This window comes from Bos grunniens, chromosome 21 (assembly GCF_055505025.1).
Source record: "Bos grunniens cultivar Pamir isolate PY7600 chromosome 21, Bosgru_T2T1.0, whole genome shotgun sequence".
NCBI classification, from domain to species: Eukaryota; Metazoa; Chordata; class Mammalia; order Artiodactyla; family Bovidae; genus Bos; species Bos grunniens.
The window spans coordinates 45,780,084-45,798,971 of record NC_141185.1 but is presented as its reverse complement, the minus strand read 5'-3'; the positions used below and the strand labels follow the sequence as shown (position 1 = coordinate 45,798,971).

Sequence of the window (18,888 nt, the reverse complement as noted above, 5' to 3'; positions counted from 1 at the left end):
TCTTGATTTTACAAAGAGTTATTTAAATTAAAAAAAATTTTTAAAGTTCTATGGCAGTAGGACAGAACAGAAGTTCTAATAGAACTTTCCATGATGATGGAAATGTTCTCTACCTGTGCTGTCCAAATCCGAGAACCACCAGCCAACTGTGGCTATGAGTCACTTAAGTGGCCACAGTGGCTCTCCATTTCTACTTTGGCTTTAATGAATTAAGACTTAAATAGCAACATGTGGCTAGTGGCTATTGTGTTATATGGAGCAGCCCCAGAAGGGTAACAGTATTCTACTCCATTTCCTGCCATGCTCCCAACACCAAAAGACAATATGGAGACCTAGAGCCCCTCCATAAACATATTCATTTAGTGAATACGTGACTATAAAGAGTCAAAGCAATTTTAGTAAGTTGTGGTTGAGGCTTCCCTGGTGGCTCAGACAGGAAAGAATTTCCCTGCAATGCAGGAGACTTGGGTTTGAGCCCTGGGTCAGGAAGATCCCCTGGAGAAGGGGATGGCAACCCACTGCAGTATTCTTGCCTGGAGAATCCAATGGACAAAGGAGGCTGGCGGGCTTCAGTCCATAGGGTTGCAAAGAGTCAGACAGGACTGAGCGTCTACCACTTTCACTTGTGTGTTGAGGTGAAGCGATCAGGGAGGAGCTGTGTCCAGGCAGATGCAGTTAGAAAGCCAAGGAGATGTGAGGGGTCATGTTCGTGCTGCATGTCCAAGGTGATGTGAACAAGGGTCCTGCCAGCACTGACTCCCATGGTCTTGTGGGCATCAGTTCTGTGGTCAGAGACTGAACTAAGAGCCAGGAATCCTGCCAGGAGGGTCAGCGGAGGGAGGGAGCATAGGAAACTGCCTTCTCCCGTGGGCCCACCTGGGCGGGCCCACAGCAGTGCTGCCATGGGGGACAGAGAACTCCTATCTGTCTGTGGCCCTGTCCTTAAACCTGCAAGTTCCCCAGGTCCTTCCGTGGACCATGAGGTTGACAACAGTAACCTCACAGGTGTGACAGGACTCGGAGAAGAGCTTTGTTAAGTGCACAAGACAGCCTCATTAGTATCATTGCTACACATGGTTTCTTCCTCTTCTGGTCATTGCTCATGGAGTTGCAGAGAAATCTGTGACCCTCCCTGGCCAGAGAGTCTGACCCTGGACCCCAGCAATCAAGCTTGCACGTCTCCTCTGCCCGTCTGCTCCAGGCACTTACTGGGGCTAATGCTCTAAGTGTGTCCCCATTCCCCCAGGGGGAATGTCAGATTCCTTTTATGATATCTGCTAAATGAAGCACTGAAGGACATGAAGACACTGATTCTCAGGACTTAGAGGTAATAATTATGGAATTACAGATCACAGGATCATTCTAAAAAGATCCCCAAAGACACAGACGTTCGATTTTAAGAAAAGAATGCTTGTTGGGCTGCTAAAAAATGTGTTTTCCACCCATTTTCCTACGTGTGTGTGTGTTAGTCGCTCAGTCATGTCTGACTCTTTGCAACTCTGTGGGCTGTAGCCCACCAGTCTCCTCTGCCCAAGGAATTCTCTAGATAAGCATACTGCAGTGGGTTGCCATTCCCTTCTCCAGGGGATCTTCCAGACCCAGGGAAAGAACCCTGGTTTCCTGCATTGCAGGCAGATTCTTTAACATCGGAGTCACCTGGAAAGCCCCCATTTTCCTATAAGCCCCCTTATTTCAGAGGAGAAATCAATCCCCAGATTGACTTCATATTCTCTTTCCACTGCCTTTGTGAGAAAAAATTGTGGTTTCCTTTAAGTGTAGTATTTGGTGCATTTACAAATGTTGCAGAAAGGTGCTTAGCATTTGGCATTTCAAGAATCTCCCATTAGTTCTTTTTTTTTAATTTATTTATTTTAATTGGAGGATAATTACTTTACAATATTGTGGTGGTTTTTGCCATACATCCACATGAATCAGCCACGGGTGCACATGTGTCCCCCCGTCCTGAACTCCCCTCCCACCTCCCTCTTTACCCCATCCCTCTGGGTTGTCCCAGAGCACCAGGTATGAGTGCCCTGCTTCGTGCATCGAACTTGCACTGGTCAGCTATTTCACATATGGTAATATACATGTTTCAATGCTATTCTCTCAAATCATCCCACCTTTGCCTTCTCCCGAATACTTTGGCCACCTGATGCGAAGAACTGACTCCTTGGAAGAGACCCTGATGCTGTGAAAACTTGAGGGCAGGAGGAGAAGGGGATGATAGAGAATGAGATGGTTAGATGGCATCACTGACTCAATGGACATGAGTTTGAGCAAGCTCCGAGAGTTGGTAATGGACAGGGAAGCCTGGCATGCTGCAGTCCATGGGGTCACAAAGAGTAGGACATGACTGAACGACTGAACTGAGAACTGAATATTCCATAGTGTATATGTACCGCAACTTCCTTATCCATTCATCCGCCAATGGATATCTAGGTTTCTTCCTTGTCCTAGCTATTGTAAACAGTGCTGCAATGAACACTGGGGTACACGTGTCTCTTTCAATTCTGGTTTCCTCGGCGTGTATGCCCAGCAGTGGGATTGCTGGGTCATATGGCAGTTCCATTTCCAGTTTTTTAAGGAATCTTCACACTGTTTTCCATAGTAGCCATACCAGTTTGCATCCCCACCAACAGTGTAAGAGGATTCCCTTTTCTCCACACCCTATCCAGTATTTAGTGTTTGTAGACTTTTTGATAATGGCCATTCTGACTGGCATGAGATGATACTTCATTGTGGTTTTGATTTGCATTTCTCTAATAATGAGTGATGTTGAGCACCTTTTCATGTGTTTATTAGCCATCTGTATGTCTTCTTTGGAGAAATGTCTGCTTAGTTCTTTGGCCCACTTTTTGATTGGGTTGTTTTTCTGGTATTGAACTGCATGAGCTGCTGGTGTATTTTGGAGATTAATTATTTGTCAGTTTTTTTGTTTGCTAGTATTTTCTCCCATTCTGAAGGCTGCCTTTTCACTTTGCTTATAGTTTCCTTCATTGTGCAAAAGCTTTTAAGTTTAATTCGATCTCATTTGTTTATTTTTGTTTTTATTTCCTTTACACTGGGAGGTGGGTCACAGAGGATCTTGCTGTGATTTATGTCAGAGAGTGTTCTGCCTATGTTTTCCTCTAAGAGTGAGTTTTATAGTTTCTGGCCTTACATTTAGATCTTTGATCCATTTTGAGTTTATTTTTGTGTGTAATATTAGAAAGTATCCTAGTTTCATTCTTTTACATGTGATTGACCAGTTTTCCCAGCACCACTTGTTAAAGAGATTGTCTTTTCTCCATTGTATATTTTTGCCTCCTTTGTCAAAGAAAAGGTGTCCATAGGTGTGTGGATTTATCTCTGGGCTTTCTATTTCATTCCATTGATCTATATTTCTGTCTGTGTGCCAGTACCAAGAATCTCCCACTTGTTCTGAATGTGCCTTTTGTAATCCTGCAAGTTTACAGTGTCTGTGCTGGTGTGTATTTAAAAGTTGGTTTGTTGCTGTTACGTTGACTGTCCATAGCGGGTAGCGAGGGACCTCAAAGCAAAACAGCAGAACTTAAAATATGGTCAAACGTGATTCTGTAGCACTGTAAAGCAGTGCTTCTCAATCTCTGGGTTTCCCTGGTGGCTCAGACAGTAAAGAATCTACCTATAATGCAGGAGATCTGGGTTTGATCCTTGGGTCAGGAAGATCCCCTGGAGAAGGGAATGGCTACCCACTCCAGTATTCTTGCCTGGAGAATTCCATGGACAGAGAGGAGCCTGGTGGGCTACGGTCCATGGGGTCGCAGAGTTGGACACAATGAGTGACTCTCACTCACTCACTCAATCTTTAATGTGTACACAAATCCCCTGGGTATCTGGGTAGAATGCAGGCTCTGATTCGCTGGGTCTTCCCCAAGGGCTAAGATTCCGCATTTCTGACAAGCCCCCAGGTGATGCCAGTGTGCTGGGCCAGGGACCACTCTTTGAGTAGAAGGCTGTAAGTGACAAGTCCTCAACAGTCTTAGAGAAACCCCAGGATGTAGATTTTCTTATTTAACACATGCCCGTTCTGTGAGCAGTGGAAATGCACCATAAACAGGATTCTTTGTGTTTAAATGACCTGGACCGGCTGAGTTCCAGGTTTGTCTTTCCCTTGCCCATGGGAGCAACATTTTCTCTCCTGTGGCACAGCTACTCTTCTGGTAAACATCAGAAGCTGGTATTGTTTGTCATCACCTTCGCCCCAGTGGGTGTGGGATTCCGAACCTGATTTTGCCAGATCTGTCCAAACAGTAAAACGTGTCTTTGCCCCTGAAATATGCAACTGGTGGCTTGCAGCTACTTTCTGTGACCTGGATGATCAGAGGCCCCTGGACATGCAAAGGGAAAGAAGCCATGGTGTGTATGGGACATGCCACTGTGCACTCTGACAGCAAGCCTGGGAGATACATACAGTTCCTGATTCAATGATGAGACCGAGCTCAGAGAGATGAAGCGGCCCCAGCAAGAGGTAACTGACCCACCTCCCAAACTCTGGCTTCAGAAGTCTACCCATTGGCTTGGAGAGAATCAGGACTTTGATGTGTATGAACAGTCCTTGCTCTAAAGTACACTAGGGAGCTTCCATCGGGGTCCGTGGTTAAGAATCTACCTGCCAGTGCAGGGGACTCAGGTTCGAGAAGACCTAATCCGAGAAGATCCCTCATGTCATGGGATAACTAAGTCTGTGTGCCACAACTACTGAGCCTGTACTCTGGAGTCCATGCTCCACAACTAGAGAGTAGCCCCGCTTGCTGCATCTAGAGAAAGCCCACGCACAGCAAGCAAGACCCGCATGTGTGAGTGCTAAACCACTTCTGCTAAGTCGCTTCAGTCGTATCCGACTCTGTGCGACCCCATAGACGGCAGCCCACCAGGCTTCCCCGTCCCTGGGATTCTCCAGGCAAGAACACTGGAGTGGGTTGCCATTTCCTCCTCCAATGCGTGAAAGTGAAAAGTGAAAGTGAAGTCGCTCAGTCGTGTCCAACTCTTAGCGACCCCATGGACTGTAGCCCACCAGGCTCCTCCGTCCATGGGATTTTCCAGGCAAGAGTCCTGGAGTGGGGTGCCATTGCCTTCTCTGCTAAATCACTTCAGTCGTGTCTAACTCTTTGCGACCCCTATGGACAGTAGCCCGCCAGGCTCCTCTGTCATGGAAATCTTCAGGCAAGAATACTAGAGTGGGTTGCCATGCCCTCCTCCAGAAGATCTTCCTGAGCCAGGGATCAAACTCACATCTCCTGCATTGCAGGCAGATTCTTTACCACTGAGCTACCAGGGAAGCCCCAAGGAAGATCTAGCACTCCAAAAATAAAAGAAAGAAAAACACCTGTTTAAAAAAAAAAACAAAATAAACAAAAAAAAAACCTAATGAACTTTATCACCCCACAAAATCTGAGAAGTAAATGAATGACTTAAGATCTCACCTGAGGGTCTGCAGGTCATAATTGGATGGACTTTTAAGTTCATTTAGTTTTAAGCAAACCTGACCTAAGCTGTTAGAAATCAGGAACCTACTGACCCGTGGGAGGGGCAGTCAGGACTGGAAGGGGTCCCAGTGAGGCTTCTGGGGGCTGCTAATGTTCCATTTCTCAGGCTGGGTGCAAGGTACAGGAGAGGGCTCCCCTGGCGAAAATACAGTAAGCTGTACCCGTAAAACATGTGCACTCCTCTAGCTGCACCGAAAAATTACCTAAAGTTCATAACTTGGAAAGATTTTGACTACAAAGAGCAGCCATTTTAAAAACAGGAATTAAATCATAATGCTTATATCAATGACAATGAACAAATGCCCTGAATTCCCCCCTTTTGCAGATCCATCACTTTTGCTTAAAAACAAAACAAACCCCCAATTACCTAATCTCGGCCACCCCCGTGAAGTGCATTGTAAGGCTAAAAACTTCAAAAACCGGCCCGTCTCCTCTGTTTTCCATTCTGCTTTTCCTCTCTCCCCACTGATGCGTGGGGGAACGACCTCACCTGATTTTTATGTAGAAAATTGAGTCCATCTGGCAATAGCTCCCTCCTGCCCCCTCCCCCCAACTTGAATGTGGTCCTGGGAGCCCATGTTTTCCCACCATGCTCCCCTCTGACAGTGAGGAGAAGGAGCCCCATCTCCTCTTGGCCCCTCTGCAGCTCACACCCCACCAGTCCAGTCCTGACACACACCCCCGGGGCGAGGGGGCGGGGGGTGCAGATCCCCTCCCCACAGACAGAAGGCCAGATGTTCCAGACCTGGTCCCAGCCCGTTTCCAAGGTCTTCAGTTTCAGGAAAACAACCTGAGCCGCTGCCCCACTCCCTGAGGATGCTGGTAGAATCCTCCCTTGAGATCTGAGTTCACCTTTTACACAGTCTTGACCCCTTGACTTTTGTCTTATTTCCTGACTTCCAGGCATACATAGGGCCTAATTTTAAATGGCTTTGGAAGTTTAGACATTCAGGCTTTTGCAAATGATTTAATTGAATGGCTGGAAATGCTCAAGTTTCTCAGAATACCTAGAACCTTTTAAACTCTTTAAACTGGGTGCTTCAGCTGTGCTGTCAGAGAGCTGGAGGCCCAGGCCTGGTCTTCTGTCTACAAGACACAGATAAAGTGTCTAGCAAGGAATTTACCAGGTGTCACACAACCTGGGTCCCAACCTGCTGGAGGGCCCTGGAGAAGCCTGATTTTCCTAAAAGCTGAAACATCCATGCCCATAATGATGTGCTATGTTGTGTGCTATGCTAAGTCACTTCAGTCACATCTGACACTTTATGAACCTTTGTTCACTTTGTGAAAGTGAGGCTCATCTGTCCATCAAATTGTCCAGTCAAGAATACTGGAGTGGGCTGCCATTTTCTCCTCCAGGGGATCTTCCTGTCCCAGGGATTGAACTCCCTTCTCTTTTGTCTCCTGCACGGGCAGGCAGGTTCTTTACCACTAGCGCCACCTGGGAAGCCCCTTAATGATACATTTCCCCAAAGTTCATAGTTGTGTGATCCATTTAGTTCACATATGATAAAGTAGTCTCTGCTCCCATAAACCCTACAGCGTTCATGCATTCCCAAGGGCACCTGACTTGGGCAGTGGATGCAGGTGTACTTCCTCAGCTGAACATCTTGTTCCAGACACAACCTGCACAACTGTTCATGGCACCTCTGTCCATTATTTTGGAGAAATTTTAGGTAACTTTTGATATCTTTCTGCTTCCTCTACTTTTAATCATATCAATAATTATTTTCAACCACTCCAAGGATACTTTATTTTCATGCTTATGGTACATATTTAACAAATCCCCAGAATCTTTACCCATGGTATCAGGTTTATCTCTTTAAAGTGTCTTAGTTCCACTTTACTGCTTAAAAATGGATTTTTACAGAACTTGGTACACCATAGGGAATTATTTAATCAAATTACATAGCATATAGAGGGTTTATGCCAAATTAGTGAGGCCTGACCAGACAGAATGAAAAGAGTCAAGAGCTGTAACACAAGTGTATTCAGCTCCATTGCACTTTGTTTTCAAAGCTAACATTGCACTTTGTTTTTAAAGCTAATATATTGCAATTTGTTTTAAAACCTAATATAAATAAATAAAAGGATTGGGAAATTGCAAATACTAATTAATATAGCCAACATATTTAAAATACATTTGTGGGTTTTCTCTCCTCCATTCTTTTCCTAGAGCCCATGGCTTGCAAGGCTAAGATAATTCAAAAGGATGCTCTTAACATAACCCAAGTCTGGGGAGAAGGCAGATACTCTTCAGAATGATAAAATACAGGAGATATGCCAACAGCATGGATAGCTGATGTATTTTAGATCATCCACCTGGAGACCAGATGACCATAATGGTCTTTTTCCATCCAACCAGCAGGATGTGGGACTCCCTCCACCCTCTCTCCAACAATGAACAAAAGAGAGAAATTCACTGCTAAGGACTGATCCATAGATTGACAATGCACACCCAAGGCCATGACCAAAAGCAACCATTTTAGGGAGAATATGAGGAATAAAAAAAACTGGGAGTGGGGAGTAGGAGATGGCAAGGAAGCATTCCAAAGGGAACTATTTTTGCTCATGCACTGAGTAGTTATTACAGACTGGGGTCAAGTATGGGAGATATACTGAGAAGACAAACATGATTGTCCATAAAGGTCCCTTAAAACTCTACAGCCTACTAAGACTGGGACTGACATATATGCAGTACTATGTATAAAATAGATAACTAATGAGAACCTATTGTATGGCACGGAGAACACTCAGTGCTCTGTGGTGACCTAAATGGGAAGGAAATTCAAAAACATATCTGTATATGTATGGCTGATTCACTTTGATGTACAGCAGAAAACTAACACAACATTGTAAAGCAACTATACCCCAATAAAAATTAAAAAAAAAAAAAAAAACCTCTATGGCTGACTACTCCTAAATGGTACAGGGCATGAACCTGGGTAGACTCACCCCTCCCACACCTTTTGACTGCAAACAGATTGATTCTATCACTAGAACAGAAGTTAAGAATTGATTGAAGGAGGTTTTTCAGCTAAACAAAGCAGACATAACACATGTTTATCTCCACCTCTTCCCCGATTCCCACAGAAGGACACTAAGAGAATTAGAAAGAGAGTCAGAGAAGAGATGACAGACTAGAGATGTCAACCAAATTTGGGAAAATTGAAAACAGTTGAATAAATGGTACTGCCTTCACTGAGCTCTGAGAGCAAAAATCCGATTGCCTGCAGAGGAAATGAAACTGGTTAAAAAAAAAGAAAAAAATGATTCCCAGTAAAGAAGCCTGGAAAGTTTCAGAAATCAAGGCACAGACACCTTCAAAGAGAAAGAATAGGGTGGGTTTGGCAGTGCAGGGCAGAAAGGAGAGCTGGTTTAAAGCTCTAATAAGGAGGAATTGGGCCCCCAGATTCTAAGTGCAGGCTGCAAAGCCATGGGAATGACCCTGCCTCTCTTTGTGGAAGACAGGAGACTTATTCTCCAGAAGGGCTGGACCAGAGAAACGCTGGGTGAGAGTGGAGAAGTGAACTCAGTAAGGCCCTCCTTCCCCCTCCCCACCCCCACTCAGTTCTGACATGTGGGCTTCAGGAGGGCTGCCTATAAGGGGAAAGCATGGAACTGATAGATGAGTTGGTGTGTTTGACCCCTGTAAGAGGATTATTTTGGCTTCTTAGATGGCACTAGTGGTAAAGAACCTGCATGCCAACGCAGAAGATGAAAGAGAAGCAACAAGTTCAGTCCCTGGGTTGGGAAGATCCCCTGGAGAAGGACATGCCAACCCACTCCAGTATTCTTGCCTGGAGAATCCCATGGACAGAGGAGCCTGGTGGGCTACAGTCCATAGGGTCGCAAAGAGTCAGATATGCCTGAAGTGACTTAACACACATGCACAAGAGGATTGTTCAGGTTCTTTTAGAATGTTTGGGGCTGAATCAATAAGTAACTGCTATGAAACTAAGTAAATAAAAAGTAAAGCAACTTTTAAATTATATAATAAGGGAAATAAAATCATAATACATGGTATAGCTGTGAACAATATTTGCATAATCAAAATAATGACAATACAAAATATCAATTTGACCAAAACACTATATAAATTAGGAAGATGGGGAAGGGGTATATGGTGGTTTAGGGGGAAAACAGAGGTGCAATGTTTGTGGGACATATAGTAAATTAACCTTTAAAAGTGCAACCCAGGGATTTCCCTGGTGGTCCAATGGTTAAGAATCTGTCTTGCAATGCAGGGGACACTGGTTCAATCCCTGGTTAGGGAACTAAGATCCTACATGCCATGGAACAACTAAGTCCATGCACCTCACGAAAGATCCTTGTGCTGCAACCAAGACTCAACCCACCCATATAAATATTAAATATATATATAATGCATTTCAATACACAATAGGTGCAGACAAATACTATTTGATTCTATTTATATGAGGTACTGAGAATAGTCAAATTCATAGAGTGACAAAGTATTGGGTTGGCCGGAAAATTCATTCCAATGAAAAACCCAAACAAACTTTTCAACCTAATACATGGGTATCAATAGATGCCAGGGGCCAGGGGATTGGAGTCATAACAGTATTTCAGTAGTAGGAAGTCAATAAATGACTTCTAAAATTAAAAAAATTATAGCTAGTAATATATACACATTATGTAGAAATAGCAATGTTGAGAAAGAGAGGGAAGGCTAAATGGTTTAAAAGCATGCATTCTGAGTGGTGGAGATGGGGGGGCAAAAAGTAGGGTGCCTGCAGGCTGGAGAGAAGGAGCGCTTCCTTTCCTGTAAGTTGTGGGGTATTATTTGACTTCTAAAATTGTGTGCACATATCACTTCAGTAAGAATCAAGCTACATTTTTAAAAGGAATTCTTTGGACATTCTTTAGAATTAGGTGTGCGTGTGCTCTGGATGGAGAGGGGATTAGACCACCTCTTTGCTCCCCTAATCACCAGCAGATGTGTGGATTTCTTCAGAGTCTGACAGAGGGGTTTAAGAGACCACAACACAAAGACGGCCTCTGACAGCTGACCAGTCAGACTGACTTGCTTTATTGGTGGCTCCGTCCTTCCTTCCCGCTGAAAGGCCATAGATGTCAGGGATGATGGAAGTGTGGTGCAGTGCCTGCTGTGCCCATTTGAATTTCATAAAACTTAGCCAAGAGGTTCCTGCCTTGCCAGCTGAACAGTGGTTTTCAGGGGTAAAATATCCCCAGAATGAATGGTAATGCTGCTTGGACAGGGAAAGCGTCTATGTAGAAGCAACAGTGATATCTGAATTAGAGCTACTGGAAGGACACCCAGTATGGCAATGGATGTGCTAGCTGAGGACTGGGATTATACCTTATTTTGCAACATAGAAGTCACTTCCCCACTCAGGCCTCCCAGAGGAGATGCTAGGGGAGATGGTGTAAAAACAAGTGTACAGCTTCATTGTGTGGTACAGTTAGAGGAATGGCAAATTTATGGACAAAACGGAGCTGGTCTTGCACATGTGCTAGTACAGTAACCAGGCAGGCTTTGGGGGTGCTGAATGAATGTGTGCATGATAAGTTTTCATCCTTTAGGTTTCACCCATGTATATCTTTATTTTAAAACAGATTTCCTGTAGATAGCATATAGTTTTTTTAAAATTCAATGTGATAATCTGACTTTTAATTGGAGTGTTTAAACCATTACATTTAATTAATCATCAATATGGTTGCATTTATAGCTGCCATCTTGATATCTGTTTTCTATTTCTCCATCTGTCCTCTGTTTCCCCTATTCCATCATAAGATATTTTAAGATATTTAACGTGTACTATGTGATGATTTGATATATATATATATATATATATATATATATATATATTATGAAAGGATCCCTCCCCTGAGTTAATTAACACATCTATCCTTCACCTCACATATTTACCCTTTTAATGAGAACACTTAGGTTCTATTTTCTTAGCAAATTTCATTTATACAATACAGCATTATCACCTATAGTGATTGGGACATATATACATTAAATCTTCAAACCTTATTCATCTTATAAATGAAAGTTTATACCCTTTTACAAACCTCTCCCTATTCCTCCCAATCCTCTGCAACCACATTTCTGCTCTATTTCCATGAGTTAAACTTTTTTTCCAGAGTCCACATACAAGTAATGCCATGAAGTATTTGTCTTTCTCTGTCTAATTTCACTCAGCAAAATGCCCTCTAAGTTCATCCATGTTGTCACAAATGACAGAATTTTCTTTTTAAAATAAATAATAGTTTTATGTGTGTAGACACACACACACACACACTATGAATTCTTCCAATCCAAGAGCACAGAGTATCTTCCCAATTATTTGTCTTTCAAATTCTTTCAACAGTATCTTATAATTCTCAGTGTAGATAATTAATATTGTTTAAATGTCCATACAACCCAAAATGCCCAAAATGTTCTATAGACTTGACTCAGTGCAATCACTATCCCAATGGCATTTTTCACAGAAACAGAAAAAACAATCTGAAATTTGTATGAACCCACAAAAGACCACAAATAGCCAATGTAATCTTTAGAAAGAAAAACAAATCAGGAGGCATCACACCTCTTGGTTTTAAACTATATTACAAAGCTATAATAATCAAAACCACATGGTATCGGGGGATAAAAACAGACACACAGATCAATGAAACAGAATAGAGAGCCAGAAATAAACCCACACCTCTGTGATCAATTAATCTATGAAACAAGAGTGAAGAATATAGAATGGAGAAAGGGCAATCTCTTCAATAAATTGTTCTGGGAAAACTGGATATCCACATGCAAAAGAATGAAATTGGACCTCTCTCTATCTTACACTATACACAAAAATCAGCTCAAATGGATTTAAGACTTGAACGTAAGATCAAAAACAATAAAACTAGAAGAAAACAAGGGTAAGATCCTTGATATCAATCTTGGCAATGATTTTTTTTTTTGGGGGGGGTACTTAATACCAAAAACAAAGACAAAATATTTGGAAGAGTTCCCCACTGTCCCACCCCCACCAGGGCTGAGATTCAGACCTTGATGGAGAGGGTGTATGGGTGTGGCCCATTGGATGGTGGAGCAGTTCACTGAGGTGTCTCAGGCCAGGTCTGACAAGCAATAAACCATGTGCCAGGGTGTGGACTATACTTCCTGAGGAGCTACCCTCTGGGATGTGAGTGGAACTTGTGAAAAGCTTCTGCAGGGAAATGCACTGGAAAGTTGCCCATCAGGCACCAGCGAGGCTTGTTGGCACTCCTCCTGCTGGGTGCCTGGGAGACTTGCCAGAAGCTGGCTGCAGTGCTAGCAGAAATCACTGGAACCACCCGCTGGGGTGGCCCTGAAACCTGCATGAGGATAAGCCCCATGGGGTTTGGCCAAAAGCCCCAGAAGCAAGAAGACAGGCAGGAAAATCCAGAAGAAGGAAATGAGAAGCATCTTTGTCACCCAGCTTTGTTTACATGGCCCACCCTAGTATGACAAAGCAGAGCAAAGGACGGTGGGTAGGAACTGAGAGGCAATAAAGTGATAACTGGCACAATTCAGGAAAATTACTTAAATCACCATCATTCATTAATTGCTTAACACAACCCTATGATACATTTTTCCTACCCTTTCTGGGCTTCATACACTTTGAGTGCTTGTTCATATGACACTGATTTTGTGACATTGTTCTCTATCAACAGACTAGAAAAGTAATTCAGTATTTCTTCTAGAATGCTTGATGGAAATCTGTATTTTTAGTGTTAATAATTCAGAATAGCTGCCTTCAACTTCAAAGCCTTTTGTAAATGCCCCTGAATTTGCCTGCCAATATGAGAAATGTGGGTTTGATCCCTGGGTCTAGAAGATCCCCTGGAGGAGGGCGTGGCAACCCACTCCAGTATTCTTGCTGGGAAATCCCATGGACAGAGAAACCTGGCATGCTAGAGTCCATAGGGTCACAGAAGAGTCAGACACTAGTGACTAAACAATAACAACCAGTTGTACTCCTGGCCTCTTCAATAGCTTGCAGTGAGGACCTGGGGTGTTACTGGTGTTGAGTGGGGCACACGGGGAGTGGCTTCCTAGCACAGAAGGAAGGAGGGACAGGACACACATAGAGGATGGACATGCAGCTCAAGTATCACGGCCTAGCAGAGGTAGGCTGGGGTGGCTGCTTTCTCCACTTAGTCCTGGAGGGGAACCTGCTGACCCTGAGAAGGGACCCCAACAAGCTAGAGACTCTGAGACTCAAGCTTCATTAGCTTGAGCATCAGTCAACTTCTGTCACTACAGACTCACAAAACTGACTTCCTACCTGTCTTCAAAGGCTTTGGGGTGGTTTCTGAAATTCTGCTTTAGCCTCAAAGGGTGTGGACTTTATTCAAAGGACAGTGCACTTAAGAAGAGTTTTAGAAACAAGGCAGCCTCTTGGGATAAATGCCCAGAGCCCTCCCGTAAGGGGTCATTTTAGAAGCAGCAAAAGTCACAGAAATTCCAGCTAGTTATTTTTTTTAAAGACAGAATATGATGATTACTAAATCATATCAAGTAGAGATATTTTTATCTTCTTTTATCAACTTGAGACAGGGATAGCTGTGGTCAGAATCAATATTCCCCCCAAGATGAGCCTCCTTCAGAGAATAATGCATCTCCTCCAGTTGTGCACAGATCTAACAGTCCCAAGTAGGGAGCAGGAGGGCGACTACTGATTTTCCAGTTTTGTCCCCTCCACTCCCCACCAAAATCAGACCATCTGTATTCTGGGCCATACTTTCTTGGATAAAAAACTAGAAAAATTTGACATGTCAGTTCAGTTCAGTTCAGTTGCTCAGTTGTGTCTGACTCTTTGCGACCCTATGAACCGCAGCACACCACGCCTCCCTGTCCATCACCAACTCCCAGAGTCCACCCAAACTCATGTCCATCAAGTCGGTGATGCCATCCAACCATCTCATCCTCTGTCACCCCCTTCTCCTCCTGCCTTCAATCTTTCCCAGCATCAGGGTCTTTTCCAATGAGTCAACTCTTCACATCAGGTGGCCAAAGTATTGGAGTTTCAGCTTCAGCATCAGTCCTTCCAATGAACACCCAGGACTAATCTCCTTTAGGATGGACTGGTTGGATCTCCTTGCAGTCCAAGGGACTCTCAAGAGTCTTCTCCAACACCACAGTTCAAAAGCATCAATTCTTCAGTGCTCAGCTTTCTTTACAGTCCAACTCTCACATCCATACATGACCACTGGAAAAGCCATAGTTAAATATATTCTTGCTCATGGTTTTTACCCCAGATTTCCTATACTATGCTCCTGAGTAGAGAAAAATAAAGGCGCTGGAAAGTTTAAGGCTATTTTTTCTAAAGGTTATTATTAGCATGGGCCAGAGGACAGGAAGGTGGGTGAAGGGGAAGCATTTATCCCATAACAGGGCAGGGGTGGGGGGAATTGAGGCCCCAGAGAGGCGGTATCTGCTGCAGCCATGTCTGCCCTCTATCTGGTATTTTCAGATGCCAGCTATGCCAATCTCCTTAACATTCTCTGCCATTTTATTTATATTCATCTCTATCGCAAGAGAAAGCTCCAACTATCACTCAATATCCAAAAGCAATTATTTTTTAATTATGTGGTTTTTTAAATGATCAAAACAAAAAGACAAATAGGAAATATTTGCAACATATCACCAACAATGAACTTCAATACCTGATCCTAGACCCTAAAAATTCTACATACCAACATCATCCAAGTAGGAATAGACTAATATAAAAAGATACCATTTGTAGAAGCCACTGAACTTTTTGGGTGCCAGAGAAAGGCTGGGGTGTGGGAACAGGTGGTAAAAATCTGTCCCCTAAATTCATATGTTGAAGTCCTAATCCCGAGTACATCAGAATGTGACTGTAGGGACTTCCCTCACGGAACAGTGGATAAAACTCAATGCAGGAGGCCTGGGTTCAGTCCCTAATCAGGGAACTAGATCCCACATGCCACAACTAAGACCCAACACAGCCAAATAAATGTTGTTGTTGTTGTTTTTTTAAAGAAATGTGACTGTATTTAGAGATAGGGTCTTTAAAGAGGTAATTAAGTTATAATGAAATCATTAGTGGGCCTTAGTCCAGTATGATGATTTGAATACAGTCCTAGACACTGTGGAAAGCTCTGAGAAGGAAGTGAGGAGAAAGAAACAAGTTTCACAAATTTAAAATATTTGCTGGATCAGCCCCTACCTTTGAGTTCTGAGAACTCTTCATGAGAGATATAGAGTCAACATACATGTGTGGACTTCTCATTAGATGATACCTAATCTCATGGCTGGATGGCATCACTGACTCGATGGACATGAGTCTGAGTGAACTCTGGGAGTTGGTGATGGACAGGGAGGCCTGGCGTGCTGCGATTCATGGAGTCGCAAAGAGTCGGACGTGACTGAGCAACTGAACTGAACTGAATCTCTAGGACCCCCAGGGTCCTAGATTATTAAATAAAATCTACAAGTTCTTTGAAAGTATTTATCTCTCAAGGTACCACAATTTCACTGTCCACTCCAAAAGAGAAAGTCAAAGAAACATCAAAAAATTCCAGCTTCTATGTTCCACCATCAATTAACTTTTTTTTTCTATTTTTTGGCTATACACAGCATGCAAGATATTAGTTCCCTAACCAGGGATCAGACTTGTGCCTCCTGCAGTGGAAGTGTGGTATTCAAACCACTGGATGACCTTAAAATTAGGTACAAAAGCCCTGTCTTCCCTGGGTCACTGGCTTTTAGAAGTTTCTCAATGTCAAAGTCTTACTTGTAACAAGCAGCAGTCCAACCTCATGTTGTGCAGTCATTCACTGGGATGGAGTGGTGGGAATGGACCCAGACAGCAGGTGGTTAAGTTCCAGGAGAGCAAATAGGACGTGTGATGGTGAAGCAAGGGGTGGGGTTGGGGGGTAGGGAGGGAGTTGGACCAAAAGAACCAGGGCTAAGAATTTGAGGAACCATGAGCAGAATCTCAGAGCACAAAATCTGGATCCTAAGACTGGGCCAATGTCTAGGCAAGGGACTTGGGTGACAGGCTAGAGTGAGTCTGTTTGAGGATCCTACACAGAAGCTGATGTGCTGGAGACTTCCTTCCTTCTGCATATGGCCCTGAACAGGGTTGAGTGCCAATGGATTTCCTCGTGTTTGTAAAACTGTCTCCACCATCCCCTGAAAGTGTTAGTCGCTCAGTCAGGTCTGACTCTTTGTGACCCCATGGACTGTAGCCCACCAGGCTTCTCTGTCCATGGGATTCTCCAGGCAAGAATACTGGAGTTGCCATTCCCTTCACCAGGGGATCTTCCCGACCCAGGGATCGAACCTAGGTCTTCTGCATTGCAGATGGATTCATTACTGTAAGAGCCACCAGCCTCAATCCTCTATTTGCCTCTGAATCTCCTAGTTGACTTATTCAAAATATAGATTACAGATACTCCTCATTCAGAGCTGCCTCCTCCTACCAGGCCAACCAAAGGGCCCGTACTGAAGAAAGAGCCTTTGCAGAACTCCCAACAATTATTTTTATATTTTTACATTTTTACAACTTCACTGCAGTAGAGATTCCTGCCTTCAGAGAGTGGTAAAGAGATACAACTAGCTGGAAAGGTAGTTTGGATTCTAAGACAGCAGTCAGAAAAACCATTTTTCCAACTTTGTAGACCTAGGAAGTTTTACCCATGAGCCCTGGTCTCATCCCCTGACCTTGGCCCTTCCAAGCTCCTCATTCCTACTGTCCCTACTGAAAAGCTTGATCTGACTCCTGTATCTCAGAATGACAGACTTAGGTAGGAAGTTGTCAGGGTCCCTTCCCAAATGGGTGTTGTTGTTCAGTCGTTCAGTTGTGTCTGACTCTTTTGTGACCCCATGGACTGTAGCCCACCAGGTTCCTCTTGTCCATATGTTTTCCCAGGCAAGAATACTGGAGTGGGTTGCCATTTCCTTCTCCAGGAGACCTTCTTGACTCAGCAATCAAACCCGAATCTCCTGTGTCTCCTGCAATGGCAGTGAGATCCTTAACCACTGTGCCACCTGCAAAGCCTCCAGTGGATAGGGACTTAACATAAGGTCACTGCTCCTGGCAGACTGGCTCAGCACAAGGAATTCCCACCAGCTTTGGCTCCACCTCCAATATGAGGTCCAGTTCACTGAGGGGGCTGCTTGGACTCCCATCTTTAGTGTGTCTCTCCTAGCACTTTGGGGGACTGATGTCCGGCCCCAACTGCTAGCTGTTGGGGTTCTTTTGGCCTGAACCATTTCTGGAGACTCTGCTTTGTGCCTGGTTGTATATCCCCTTCATATTCCATCCTAAGTGTCTGTCTAATTCCAAACCTAGCACGTAGTAGATGTTATGAGAGGTAGCAAACATCTAAGGGTTTCCCCAGTGGCTTGGTGGTAAAGAATCTGCCTGCAATGCAGGAGATGCAGGAGACTTGGGTTTGATCCCTGGGTCAGGAAGATCCCCTGGAAAAGGAAATGGCGACCCAGTCCAATATTCTTGCCTGAGAAATCCCATGGACAGAGGAGCCTGGCGGGTTACAGTCCATGGGGTCACAAAAGAGTTGGACACAACTTAGTGACTAACAACAAAAATAACAAACAGGACCCATATGCTGTAATGACAGAATCATCCCCTCTCTGCTTCACTTTGACCCCCCAAACATAGCCTCACTCGGAGGCTCATTAAACTATCATATTGAAACTTGAGATTCAGCCACATGAAAAAAACAATCACTCCAGTTACAAACATGAAGCATTTGAGGGAGACTGAATACATACTTACTCGATACAGCCAGGTCTCAGCTTCCCCATCTGTAAAACAAGGCTCAGTCCCCAGATCCCTCAGGATGGACCACCGGCTCCCAATGCCAGGAAAGTGCTTCAGCAACATCAGGTGAGCTGTACAAATGAGAGGTAATTTGACAAGTCAGCCAGCATGGAGCAGCCCGTCGAGTCAATGCAGAGTGCTCTAATGCACTTAAAAGCCCAGAAGCCAGCCTGGGCTGAGTGATAATGGCCTCAACACCACCGGGGATTTCCCAAGACTAATTTTCAGGCCTGATGGCCATAGTGTTCCATCTCCGTTGGACTAATGAAGGCACAGCGGAGACAGAATCTGACAGAGAAGCTCACCCTGGCCTTTGTCTAGATTTATGGAGAAGAGAAGTTGCCAAGCAGGTAGATTAGACGTCAGCAGGGCTTCCCTCAGTGTGATGAGGTCTCAGGGGCATCACGGCTGTGAGATTTAACGTGAGTGTAGATCAGTGCTATGTGCAGAGACCGGGAGGTGTGGGAGTTACTGAAAGGTCTCTTCTACTTTTACCTACATGGCCGCAGTGCACTTCACTATTCAAATCCTTAACTTCTTCATCTGTC

The 18,888-nt window shown here is 44.1% G+C and overlaps 1 protein-coding gene across 4 annotated transcripts in view; it reads right to left on the bottom strand.

The window, feature by feature from the left end:
• SH3GL3 (SH3 domain containing GRB2 like 3, endophilin A3) overlaps positions 1 to 18,408 on the bottom strand; it is a 151,604-nt gene extending 133,196 nt beyond the window's left edge. For 2 of the 4 annotated variants that reach the window (XM_086364297.1, XM_086364307.1), the window contains exon 1: positions 18,296 to 18,408. In XM_086364297.1, coding sequence (XP_086220423.1) covers positions 18,296 to 18,403 — 108 coding nt within the window. In that variant the 5' untranslated portion in view covers positions 18,404 to 18,408. The remainder of the gene's footprint in view (positions 1 to 18,295) is intronic. The other 2 variants (XM_086364283.1, XM_086364312.1) reach the window with 1 other exon arrangement.
• Positions 18,409 to 18,888: the final 480 nt, after the last annotated feature.